The sequence below is a fragment of the Pholcus phalangioides genome, unplaced genomic scaffold (genome assembly GCF_987345545.1).
Source record: "Pholcus phalangioides strain wild (caught in Gottingen) unplaced genomic scaffold, Ppha-v1.0 ptg000010l_1, whole genome shotgun sequence".
Lineage (NCBI taxonomy): Eukaryota > Metazoa > Arthropoda > Arachnida > Araneae > Pholcidae > Pholcus > Pholcus phalangioides.
Genome location: NW_028301603.1, coordinates 28,518,109 through 28,531,985, shown reverse-complemented (window position 1 = coordinate 28,531,985; position 13,877 = coordinate 28,518,109). Strand labels below are relative to the sequence as shown.

Below are 13,877 nucleotides of genomic sequence, written 5' to 3'. Positions count from 1 at the left end.
AATATTGAAACAACAACACTTGTCAAGATGGGAGTTACATCAACTTGGTGTGCGAGTTGCGGGTGACCCGAAGCCACAGACAGTTTTTAGGCAGAACGGGGGTAACTGCTGTTTAAAAGATGAAATATCCCACTACATTACATCCCACCCTTCCAAAAAAAAAAACCATAACCAGAATGTGAGTAGGGGGTGACCATATTTCATCGATACAAAAAATACGATAAGGTGATTATCACCAAAATGACTCTGCTGATGTTTCTGAAAAGAGCTAAAGCTACTAGAAGTTTCCAGTTTTCTCAAAAAAAGAATCACCAGCCAGTGGGAAATGAAAAAAACGGGACATTTTTATCATAGTCACAACGGGGGGAAAATGAGAAAAATACGGGACATATGATGATATGCTTCGTATTAATAATGATAAGAGCACTGCAATTTTTTTTCTTTTAATTAACAGAAATGATGACCAACAGCACATGGTAGTACGTGTACTATTCAGGCGTACACGAAAAATTATAATTAGCGGCATTAAAAACAATGAAGTAATGAAAAAGTACAAAACATTAGTGATGGCACAATATACTGGACAAAAGGGGGAAGTACGCAATCGTCCTGCGCATCTCTAGGATTACCTAACTTTAATGGGCCGTTTCCAGGGCCACGATTGCCTCCTACACATTTCAAGAGGTACGCAAAACATCCTACGTTTTTTCTAGGGGTTTATTAAGTGATAAAATGATATCCTGCGCAAGCGAGCATCCTCAGGGGGGGTGTACGCAGGATTCACCTTTGGAGTGGGCACACAGGGTTTGGTAGTTTCCAGAGAATTCGCGGTTACCAACCTTCAAAAAGCATTTTAAATTAACATGGCTTGCAGATGTGTGTTAATTATTTCATACAAAGATATTTAAAAATATCTTCAATTTTTGATCGTCTTGGGGGGGGGGGGGGAAGGGGGTCCCCAGTATCCGCCTCTAAGCATCCTACAGGGATAGACAAACATCTTACGAAGCCTCATGTAAACGATTGCAAGGTCAAAGGAGCTTAGGATAAAGGATTTCCACTTGTGGATAAGTGATCTCCTGGGCCTCGGATAAACTGATATTATTACTCGTCTACAGGACAAAGGAGACTCAGACGAATGATCTCCCTAGAGGCAAGGGAGAATCGGGTAAATGATTACTAGGTGCAAGGAACCTTCGTGTAAATGGCCTTCCTTGTCAAATGATGCTCGGATAAATGATTTCCAGTTCAAAGGAGGCTCGGGTAAATTGTCTCCAGGGCAAGGGCGGCTTCAGATTAAATAATTGTCAGGAAGAACGACACTTGAATGAATGATTTCCAGAGCGAAGGAGACTCGGGTGACTGATTGCGAGGGCAGGAAAGAGCCTCGGATAAATTATGCAGGGTGCATAGGTAACAGGGCGTATCTGTGGCAAACCGTTGATCCTGGAGCCATACCATGCTTACAATTAGAAAAGTATTCAAATAACGTGTAGTTCTCAAATATGTCGTTCATGTCGTGTGGAGTTGTATAGTTATTAAACTAAAAATTTTAACTATACAGTCTCTGTGCCCAAAAACCCAATTAGGGAGTTGTTGCTCTGTCTCTCCTGATGCCAACTAAATGCGGGTGAACCGTTTTACCAGCATTCATTGCTGTTTCCCCCCCCCCCCAACTTACCTCCGTTTTTCGAATTCGAATATCTCAGCGAATATTGCACTTAGAAACGTGTCATTTTTTTTTTAGTTGGCATCAGGAGAGACAGGGCAACAACTCCCTAATTAGGTTTTTTGAGCACACGGGGACCGGGTACAGAATAAAATGTTAATTTTTTTTTAACTACATAACCCCTTTGCAACATGAATGGCATATCTGAGCACTACATGTTATTTGGATGCAATGCCATACGCCCTGTTACCAAATACAGGGTGGGCAAAAAGTCTGTGGAAACTTTAAAAATTCATGAAAACCGGAAAAATAACCGAAATAAAAAACGGTTTACAGGGTTAGCATCGGTAGGTCACGGGGTTTCTTTTAATAGCAGGGAAAAAAATAACTAAAAAAAACAGCCGATAGGTGAGTTGACGTATACAAGTCACAGAAAACATACGCAAATTATGAACAGAATTCCCCCAAATCGTTTATTACAGCAGTATGTGTTCCACATGACCACCACCACCACAAGGGATAACACATTGCAGGCGAGTCGCAAATCCAGCAACGGCAGAGTGCAGCAGGTCCACATACGCGGTTTACAACGGTCAACTGATTGTGGATTGGGAGCGCAAGTTCTTATAACCGTCTCATTTGCATATTTCCACCGAACTCGCTCGTACCAGCGCCACCTATCGACTGTTTTTTTAGGAGTTTTTTTCCTGTCTTAAAAAAAATTCCCGTGACCTAGCGATGCTAACCCTGCAAACTGTTTTTTATTTCGGTTATTTTTCCGGTTTTTATTCATTTTTAAAGTTTCTACGGACTTTTTGCCCACCCTGTACTTGTTTATCCGATAAATAACCTCTAGGGCACAGAGGCCTTGGTCAAATGACTGTTAAAAAGATCACAACCAATTTTGTCACAACCACGGTCATTTTCTGTCCCAGTCTAATTAGACAAGGGGATCCTACAATTTATTGCCGATTCTGAACGGCAGCGTTTACTTTTATACTCACCGAGAGGTTGGTGCCCTAACCCCTCTGTGTTGGACTCCCTGCGGTAGTAATTTTTTTTCCCTTTGGTCATGTTTATGGTGTACCCCTGCGTCATGAAATTTTCTGACTAGGACGAACAGGGTATCGAACTGGTGACATCTACAAATGTGATTTGGTAATTTTCTTTCAAAATAAGAAGAAACGAAATAAGATGCTGTGGTTCAAAAATGTGGCAAACTTGCTAGGTAGTCTGAATAACGTTTATGACAAACAGTGCAGAGGCCTTCTATCTCTAGGAGGTGCTGCTTGGTCACTCACTCTCAATAACTCACTCATACGGTCATTCATCCAATCACTTGGTCACTCACTCTCAATAACTTACTCATACGGTCATTCGTCCAATCACTTGGTCACTCACACAGGCAATCGCTTACTTGGTCATTCATACGGTCAGGGGTGAAAAGTATTGGGGGGACGAGATGTACCAGGGGCGAAATTTCCGGATCCCGGTACATACGTATACGATACGCATCGTTTTCAGATATACTTCATTACGTCATTTTTGTTATTGCATTGTCTACTGCTCAAAACGTCTTCGGGAAAAACCAAAACAAAACAACAAAGGCAGTAGTTGCATTGTTTCCGGCTGTTCCTCTGTGTTTCCACGAACACAGCAGCAACAACACCTGATTTATAACGAAACCAGACATAAAAAGATGCCGCTGGCATTTTTTCGCATTCGAAAGGTCCTCACGGAAGCGTTTAATTGGAGAAGAAAAGCCTCGAGAATAGCGACTGACTGGCGCGTTCGAGTCCAGAGTCGATCTCGCAAACAATCGACAACGTTCCCGAATGATGAGCGGACATTTATGAAATGTTTGGCGAGTTTGTTCCGCGCTAGAGTTAAGTTTGGCCGCATCGGAGAGAGAATGTCATCTCTCTCATCGTGAGGAGGATGATGATGGAATTAGCGAATCCTTGAACAAAGAGGAAAAAGAAAGAAAGAACGTTACTCACTTCCTTCTTGATGTCCTCGTTCTCTTCCATGAGTTCCTGGCAAAGAGCCTCGGTCTGTTGCAGCTTCAACTTGAGCTGCTCTATGGTCTGCTTGGACTTGGCGTCTTGGTGTTGCGAGGTGCTGTGCTGTTGCGGGAGCTCCTTCCGCTTGATCTCCTGTTTGGCCCTCTCTAGTTCCTGGCAGGTCTTGGACATTTCTTTCTTGGACGCGTCCAGTTCCTGCTTCAGCTTTTCCAGGTCCTTCTTGGACTTGTCCAGTTCCATCTTCAGCCTCCTGTCCTCTTCCTTGACCTGGTCCTGGGACGTCTGCATGTCGCTGAGTTTCGAGCGCATCTTGGACAGCTCGGAGGCCGTCTTCTCGAGGGCCTCCTTGTCCTTGTCCAGCAGCTGCTGCTGCTTCTTCTGTATGTCGGCCTTCTCCTTCTGCAGCTTCGAGCAACAGTCCTCGCACTTCTTCAGCTCAGAGGTAAGGGTTGTGACTTTGACCTGCAGCTCCTTGACTTTGGCTTCTTGCTGTTCCTTAGCCTGAAATGGATAAAAATACATTTCAAATACGATGATGAACATCAATGAAGAACGAGCACAAAAACCCCCTGTATTCTGATGATGTTACCTGCAGGGTCGATCAAAAGGAAGGGTTGGTGGGTCTTCAGAGGGTGGATGAATGCTTTGGGATCATGGCTGTGTCATGTCGCCAAATCCAGAAAAAAGAGAAGCCTCGGGTAGATGAACTCCAGGACAAAGGAACCTTGGATAAATTATTTCCAGCGCAAAGGACCTTCGGATAAATTACGTCCAGTGCTACAAAGCTAACCGTGAATAAATTATCACATCATCAAAGTGTTGGGTAAATTATCAAAATGTCCAAATGTTTGGATTTATCGGTTTTTCGACAAAGGACAAATCGTTATGGTGGCTAGACGGATGCTTGAAAGCATTCCGGAAACTGCAGAAATATACTTTTTAACAGGTAACCTTCTCTCTTGTTGGCTCGTAAGGGGCCATTCAAGTATTACGTAAGCAGGTTTTTAGCCATTTTTGACCCCCCCCCCCGTCAGCAACTTAGAATAATTCATGTCTTCAAAAAGGGTAGTTGATGACGTAAGCAACCTTCAAACCCCCCTCCCCCCTTGTCATCAAAAGTCAGCAAATCCGAAACCTCCTTTCCCCCCCCCCCGATGCTAATGTAATACTTGAATGGCCCCCCTAAGACGGATTGGCGAATGTCGTCCACTTGATCCCACAGCTCACATCTTATTGCGGAGTACATGTAGGTTATGTATGTTCTCCAGGACAACTCAATTACAGTACATTTTAGCATTCACAGCTTCTTTACTTCAGGGGCCGTTCAAGTATTACGTGAGCAAATTTTTAGCCATTTTTGACCTCCTCCCCTCTTATCAGCAAAACGCTGACCCCCCCCCCCCGTCAGCAAAATTTCGTCATCAGCTCTGCCCCTCTGAATCCTAACTCATATTTTCATAAAGGGTGGTTGATGACGTACGCATTATCCAACCCCCCCCCCCATCGATGATGACGTAATACTTGAAGGCCCTTCAGCTATCATTCACCCGTGGCTACCTTTGCCTGATGGCCAATTTGGTTCTTTCAAACCGAGCACAACTCAGGTCCATCGCCCCACGGGCAATTTACTACCTAGTGAGTTGAAGTGATAGTGTGTGTACCTAACCATCTGAGCCGAGTGTGTATCTAGCGTTGTGTCTGATTTTTTTCAGCGCTGCCATCTATATTTCAGAAGTGAAATGAGTGAAGGGTAATAACTGAATATTTGTACTGTTTGTAGGCCTGTTGCTCTCTGTGGTGAGTTTTTTTAACGGGGAGATCGACTCGCGTTCGCTCCTCGAAATTGGGACCAACGGAAAACCAACTTCAGCCGACCACCACTATGGCGACTGTAGGGTTCTTCGCGATGCGAGTCCGTCACTATGACCACTAGGAGGGCAGGTGTCAATTTGGTTGCAGATCATTTACCAGTAGTTCTCTTGCCATAACTGTCATTAACAACTTTTCACTTGCCACAATGGTCACATACCCGTGGCTCCTTTGGCCTCACAGTCATTCACCCGTAATTCCCTCGCCATAATGGTCACGTGCCGATGACTACTTGGTCTCATGGTCATTCATCTGTAGTTCCCTTGCCCTGTTAGTCATTTACCCTTTGCCCACAACGATCACATGCCCCTGACTATATCAGCCTGATGGCCGTAGTAGTTCCCTTATTATCCGTAGTTCCCTTACCCTGATGATCCGTAGTTTCCTTCTCCTAGCATTTACCCATAGTTCCTTTTGCCATAACGATCACGTTATGGCTATATTTTACCCTTTCTTCCTTTCAAACCGAGCACAATTCAAGTCTATCGCCATCTATGGACAATTTACTACCCGGTGAGTTGTGCCGGAAGTGTACGTGTGTGTGTACCTAACAGTCTGAGTGCGTGTCTAGTGTTGTGCCTAATTTTTCAGTGCTGTCATCTATATTGCAAAAGGGAAGTGAGTGAAGTGCAATGATTGAATTACATTTGTATCATTTGTAGTGTCTGTGGCGAGACTTTTTTTTTAAAGGGGGGGGGGGGGGGAGATCGGCTCGCATTCGAGAGTCCCGAAGTTGTGAACTAGATAAAACCGAATTCAGCCGACCATCACTGTGGCGACGGTGGGCTATATACCCTGATGGTCATTTATCCCGTAGTTCCCTTGCCCTGTCCAGTCATTTACCCATATTTTTCCTTTGTCGTAACAATCACATGCCTGCATGGTTACATTAGCCTGATGGTCATTTTTCCAGAGGCGTAGCCAGAAATTTTCTTTCGGGGGGGGGGGGAGACCAAAGTCATAGAACAATAGATTTGGCCGTTTCTCCCTTTTCTTCGGTCATTTTCTCCCACTTCGGGGGTGCGAGACCCCCAAGTCTCCCCCCCCCCCCGCTACGCCCTTGCATTTATCCATATAGTTCCCTTACCCCTGATCATGAGCGGAGATACGGGGGGGGCGGGGGGACATTGCGCTTAGCGTCAAAAGTGGAGTCGAGACTGATTTAATTTATACATTGGCGTACGTAAAGTGGGGTTTGGGGTTCTAACCCCGTCCCCAAGCCGAGATTATAGTGTTACTTTGCAGGAAAAAACGTAAACCTCCCTTTGAGAACAAAAAAAAAATTCAAGATATACAGAAGACTGGATGTTGTGAAGATATTTATTATTTGAGATGTTAATTTTTTTTTTTTAAGGAAGGAAAAAACTCATCTCTGCCTCTACCGGGAGTCGAACCCGGGTCCCTCGATTGCCGGACGAGTGCTCTGACCACTAAGCTACAGAGGAGATAGAGATTTTCCTTCTCTAGAGCGTATATACTCGTCCGGCAATCGAGGGACCCGGGTTCGACTCCCGGTAGAGGCAGAGATGAGTTTTTTCCTTCCTTAAAAAAAAAAAATTAACATCTCAAATAATAAATATCTTCACAACATCCAGTCTTCTGTATATCTTGTATTAACAAGTGGAGAGCGACATTCATGTCATAAAAAAAAATTAAAACCTCCTCCCCCCCCCCCGAGAAAATTCTGCGTATGCCTATGAATGTATACAGTCAAACCTCGTTAGTGCGTCACCCGGTTAACACGTCACTCCGCTTACCGGATCACTTTTCGGAAGTCCCAATTGTCCTCAGGCAGGAATTGGCACAGCTATGGCTTACTCCGTTTAACGAGTCACTCCGCTTACTAAGCCATATTTTTGCTCTCCCAAGAGTGACTCATTAACGAGGTTTGACTGTATATGAATTGACATCATCATCATCGTGCCCCCCCCTCCTCCCACCCAGACTTCCAAGTCTATCTCCCCCTATGCCCCCTGATGGTCACATGGTCGTGACTACATTGGCCTGACGGTCATTTTCTCATTTCTTCGTTGTCCTAATCAGGGCCGCAACTAGGGGGGTAGCAGGCGGGTCTCGAGGGGGCGCAAATTTTATTCTGAAACCTCTCCTTCAACATTACAAGGGGTCGTCAAAATGTGCACTTGCCCCGGGTGACCAAGCATTTAGTTGCGGCCCTGGCGCCATATCAAACCCGTTCAACCGAACCCAACTGGTGAACGACACTCGCAATACCCTCCTCCTGCACCCACGCATACGCCTTTCATGGATTAAAGCCCACCAAGGATTTAAAGGCAACGAGGAGGCCGACACCCTAGCAAAAAGCGCCACGACAGCCACTTCTGCCATCACTCTCCCGCTGCCAGCTTCGCACGCGAAGTCACATTTTGCTTCGCTGGTCCTCCGCAGGTGGCAACTCATATGGAATGCGGAGGAGACTTCCACCAACGTTAACCTCATTGTCCCAACGGTCTCACGTGGTCGGGAGGTGTGGTCAAGGACGAAAATCATCTTTTACACGGAACATGGTCCCTTCCCGACGTACTTGAAGAGGTTTAAGGCCTCGAATAACCACTTCTGCGCCTGCGGGGGAATCGGCGATCTCCATCACTACGTTTCCATATGTACCCTTACGGAATCGTACCACTCCTTCTTCTTGGGAGACTGGAGCGTGCACCAATATGCATGGAAACGACGTATGATGCGCAGCCCCTTCAACTACAACAAAATTGCTGCATTAATTAACTTCTTGGAAGCTTTTTCGCACCTTCTACGTCAAGATACCATGTCTGACCCCCCGTCTAGCGACTCTGACAGCGGAAATACGGATGATCTTGACCCGCCAGTTACCAGATCACGCTCCACCGGTCAACATTTTATGCTGGTGTAATCCGAAACCCCTCAACGAGATGCGATACGACCAACTCACCCACTCACCACACCTAGGGCTTGTGTAAGCTCCTGATGTCGACGCCGTAACTATAGGATCACATGTGTATTATCGTGTGTATATAGTGTGTATTATAGGATCTCCTGTACATTTTGTATATTTGTATACTGTTCTTTCTTGCACTATTTTTTTTTTTTTTTCATCATTTTGGAAATCTGCACAGCACGGGCACTCTGCTTCGCTCAATCTTTTTTTTTTTTTCTTTCTGTAACCGTCGTAGAGGGACGGCGCGGTGTCCCCCCTTGGTAAAACTTGGCTCTCCAGCTTCCTGGATGGGAGCGCTCTCTAGCAACGGCTAGATGGGAGCCATCACTCTCTGGCAGACGGCCAGCAGAGATGCTCCCCGGCGCAGACGGCCCGGGTGGGAGCCTAGGTCTGGACACCAAGCTCCCTCGAAAGCGGACGCGCTGCTCTGTCACCTTTCCTTTTCTCACATATATCTATCCAAGAATCTTGGACTCGTGATGGGACAGTATTGTCTTCCACGGTTGTGTCCATTCTGTATGGCTCTTGCAGTCAGATTTTCTTTTACTCAATAAACGGTCTCCGGCGCGTCTCCAATACGTTAGAGGTTCTCACGAATATTAACGTGGAGGCGCGTCTGGTCTTTCAGTTGCGGCCCTGGTCCTAATAGCCATGTATCCATGACGCTATCGTATCAGCAACAGCTGGGTGAATATTTCTTAGGTATACTGCGGATATGTATTCACATATTGCATCATTTTACGGCTTTTGATGCCACGGAACGTCGGAAAGGTCACCAGCAGCAATCACCCCCCCCCCCCTCCAGGGATAAAAAAAGAGATTCAGTAGAATATAATAATGCATGTGATGTGATGTCTCTTACCTTGGCATCGTGTGTTGTCGCTGGAGGAGGCTGCTTCAGCTTCACGACGAAGGCCACTTCGGACACTTGTTCATCCTTTGGCGGCTGAACCGTCGTCTTCTTGGAATTCGCAGCTGGTGGTGCTTCATCGCTGGACGATTCTTCTTCCGATTCGCTTTCGTCCTCTTCGCTGCTGGAAGAAGACGACGATGGCTTTGGTTTCTGCACGACCGCCGGTTTGGGTGCGGCCACCACTTTGGGAGCCGGCGGCGGTGGCTCCTCCTGTTTTTTGAATGTCGAGAACCGGCTGAGGACCGGTTTCTTGGCGCTGCCGTCGTCTTTATTCACTGTCGTGGTGGTCTTGGCCGGTTGTTCAAACCTCGACGCGACGGCGCCAATCTTGGTGTCGGCGACCGTTCTGACCGGTGGGTTGCTGCTGGCGTCCTCCTTCTTCGACCACCTTGACGTGACGGGTTTCTTCTCGGCCGACTTCAACGACAACTTGGCGAGTTCCGAACTGTCGTTGGACGTCTGTCTCGGGTCGCTGTTCACTCTCTTCAGCATCGATCTGAAGTCCGTCGTGGTCTTTGGGGGTATTTTCGGTGGGACGGGGGCCTCCGGGGCGGTCTCCCTGGAGGAGAACTTGGCGCTCCTCAGTTTCACTTCGGACGGCTTCGTGGACGACAGCGGACTACTTTTCGCCGTCTCTGAGGTCTTGGATGGTTTCTGATCCGATTCTGGCTGGACGTCCCGGCCCTTGTCCGGCGGCTTCCTCGCCGCCACCCTGTCCAACGACGTCTTTTTGTCGTCTCGACTCGTGGCGGAAGACGTCTTCGGGGCATAGGACGCGTTACCGTTCGTTGCCTTCGATGACGTCGGCGTTGTTCCCGCGTCTTCGGACGCCTGGCGCGTCATCGCCGTAGTCCGATATCCCTCCGGCTCCCCGTCGTCTTTCTTGGTGGACGCGACGGCGGCGTCCACGGAATTCCTGAAAATCGTATCGATCTTCTCCCTGGCGCTCCTGTCACTCTCGATGGACGCCGCCGTAGCTTTCTTCTCCTGGAACCAGCTGGACGTGGACGCGGATCTCTGCCTGACCCTCCTCTCCCCCAGCGACGGGCTCATCTCGTCCGTCGTCAGGGAAGCCGAGACGGTCGTCGCAACGTCCGTGGCCGGCTCAGCGCTGGACACCGATTCCCTCCGGCGCCTCGGCAGGGGGATGGTGAAAGTGGTCGCGACGTTGACGTCGTGGTCGTGGGTGTCGCGGAAACACCTCCGGCAACGGTTCGGCTTGACATGGTGGGGCATGAAACCGGGACACACGGGATTCATGATGATATATGGTCACACGAACAGGAGTCTTGGTTCCGGTCCACACTCACTCACAAAAAAGACATTATGACGAGTCACGGAATGGTGGAATGGATCTTTTCTCTTGACTCCGGGTAACCGAGCCGAACACAAGCAGACAATATCCAAAAAAGCACAGGGTGACGTCTCAAGGGGGAGAGAGAAAACCACGCGCGCAGCAACTATCCTCGGGGCGAGCAAACGGCGGCATAATTACCCGGGACGCGCGTGTATTAGACACTTGCAGAATATAGCGCCATGAAAAATGTGGGCGCAAATCACAAGGAAAAAAAAAATCACACCGAAATCAATCGAAATTATAAGCAAGCAAACAAAACAAAAACGGGACGACACTCGGGTGGTGCGAATAAACTATTGAAGAAAAAAAAAAGAGAGAGAAGCGCCCCCACACACCCCTCGATCTTTTTTTCACATTTTTTCAGTCGACCATCTCTGACGGCGGCATATAGTTCTCGGATCGACAATATGGCAGGCAGGCAGGAAGCATCTCCTGCTGGTCGACGTCGTCGCATTCGGGTGGCGAGGGTTGCCAAAATTCTACAAAAGAAAAAAAAGCAGCACCAACAGCGATCGCCAAAGGCGGAATCAAAAACACTTAATGGAAGGTGTTTTTTTTTTTAAACCAGGCCGATTGTTAGGGGCCGTTCAAGTATTATGTCATCATCGATGGGGGGAGGGGTTTCCGATTTGCTGACTTTTGATGACAAGGGGGGCGGAGAGTGGTTTGGATAATGCTTACGTCATCAACCACCCCTTATGAAAATATGAGTTAGGATTCAGAGGGGCAGAGCTGATGACGAAATTTTGCTGACAAGGGGGGGGGGTCAGCGTTTTGCTGACTTTCGCTGAGATAGCGGGGGAGGGGATCAAAATGGCAAAAAATTTGCTTACGTAATACTTGAACGGCCCCTTATGCACGGTTTGATCAGTCCCCCCCCCCCTAAGCTCATACATCACACAAATGCTCACACTTTCGGCCACTCACGAACCTGGTTCTTCGTTCTTTAGGTCACTGTTTTGGTCATTCCCCCATGCTTACACACCCTCTATGTCACTGATTTTCACACGCTCGCATACTTTCTCGGTCACTTTTTAGGCTGATCACTGTCTTCGTCCTTCATCTCTATAGATCACACTCTCATGCTCACCCACTTTCTAGGTCAGTCTTTTGCTTACTCACGTGCTTGCAAACTCTGCGCGTCACCCGTTCGGTTGGGTGACTGTCACTGACCTACTCCCTCGCTCTCTGGGCAGTATAGCGGATTTATCATTCACTACATTCTACTAATTCCCCCCCCCCCATCTCGAAAATGCCGCCCTGGACTGCAACTCGTTAATCCCCCCCCCCCCATGTAAATACGCTTCTGAACCCTAAAACCATAATAAAATTAAACAACGCACTTTTCACCGCCGAGCGGATGAGAACCAGCCAAAAGTAAGTTGCAGAGATGCTGTTCCAGAAATAAAAAAAAACTTATCCTCCCGTGTTTCGGTGACGTAAGACACAAAATGCCGAGGTGAAGAGAAGGAATATTTTTGGTACGAGCCCCTTCGAGAGAGAATCTCTTCCTCCTTCTTCTTGCTACTGTCCCAGTTCGAAAAACAACAAAAAACATCAAACGCCGCAACTTAAGACATCCACGACGTTTCTGCCGAGACATTGGGAAATAATACACAGCGCCATTCCTCACGGACGAGGGCATTTACGCGACGATTCGGAGGACCAAAGTGGACCTAGTTGTGGCGATATTGTCGATGGTTTACTTCATTTATACACCTCAGAGAGGGAGGGGGGAACTTTAGATCATCCGTATAGGATCTTTTTAATAGCGCTCTTCTAATATTTCTCTACCATTAGTACAGTGAAACTTGTCTAGGTTTTGGACACCTACTGTTCTATTAAAATCTGTCCAAGGTATAGAGCGGTGTTTCCCGGAGTGGGCAATATCGCCCACTCGGGGGGAAGGCGATGGATGAAATGGTCCAAGGGGGCGGTAGAAGCTATGGGTGTAACATAGGATCCTATGGATCGTCTGGAGTTGGGGGGGGGGGCGATAAAACAAAAAGTTTGAGAAACTATGATATAGAGGTACGGGTATTGTGGGCATTGGTTCCATTCAAAACCGTTTAATGTAAGGAAATGTCCAGGATACATACCAAACACTGATGGGTTTCACAAAGTTTTACTTACCCCCTACGTTCACGATTCCTTAGGGTAGTGTTTCCCAAACTTTTTTCGGAAAAGCAAACACCCCCCCCCCCCTCTTCTTGACAGGTCTTAACAGCATTATAGGCTACCTGGGGGAAATCGTGCCATCCCTCTTCCCCGTTCAAAGAGCATATATTCGCTTATGCCTGGATGGGGTATATACATAGGAACAAAAACTGTAACTAGGTCTCACTACCATGAAGCCCGTTCTTCTCTTGATTTGAGGTCGTCTGGCTATACTTTTCTAATATGTATTGAATATTAATAATTAATTAAATAATAATTAATCTTGTACTAATTCTTTCATATATTGTCTCGCCTAAGCAGGGCCTGGAGTAAAAAAGATTCCAGTTTATTACGAAATTTGCAAGCATCTGCTACAGTAAAATCAACCTCATCAACCCAAACTCATTTGCTACAAATTAAACCAAGCGTCTGCAACAGTGAAATCAAACCTCATCACAACAAACTCTTTTATTATGAATTAAAGTGAGCGTCTGCAATGTTAAAGTCAAACCTCGTGAAGACAAACTCCTTTATTACGAATTAAAGCAAGTGCCTGCAATAGTAAAGTTGAGCCGTGTCAAGACAAAACTCCTTTAGTATGAATTAAACCAAGCGTCTGCAACAGTAAAGTCAAACCTCATCACAACAAGCTCGTTTATTATGAATTAAAGCGAGCATCTATAACCGTAAAGTCAAACCTTGTCAACACAAACTTGTTTATCACAAATTAAAGTGACAAGAATGTCTTGTCAAGATAAACTCGCTTAACCCCTTGAACTGAAATGACGAGTCCAGGTCGCCATGAAATTGTGTCTCAGCAGTGCTGCCTGAAAATAAATTATAGTTCAAGGGGTTAATACGAATTAAAGCGAGTGTCTGCAACAACAAAGTTGAACTTCACCAGGACAAACTTGATAAATACAAACCGAAATACTACAAATTAATCTTATTCATTG

The 13,877-nt window shown here is 46.6% G+C and overlaps 1 protein-coding gene across 1 annotated transcript in view; it reads right to left on the bottom strand.

Moving 5' to 3' along the window:
- LOC149081222 (uncharacterized) overlaps positions 1–11,224 on the bottom strand; it is a 57,107-nt gene extending 45,883 nt beyond the window's left edge. The window contains exons 1-2 of the mRNA XM_089238050.1: positions 9,357–11,224; positions 3,670–4,194 (exon numbers count right to left, since the gene is read on the bottom strand). Coding sequence (XP_089094176.1) covers positions 3,670–4,194; positions 9,357–10,667 — 1,836 coding nt within the window. The 5' untranslated portion in view covers positions 10,668–11,224. The remainder of the gene's footprint in view (positions 1–3,669; positions 4,195–9,356) is intronic.
- Positions 11,225–13,877: the final 2,653 nt, after the last annotated feature.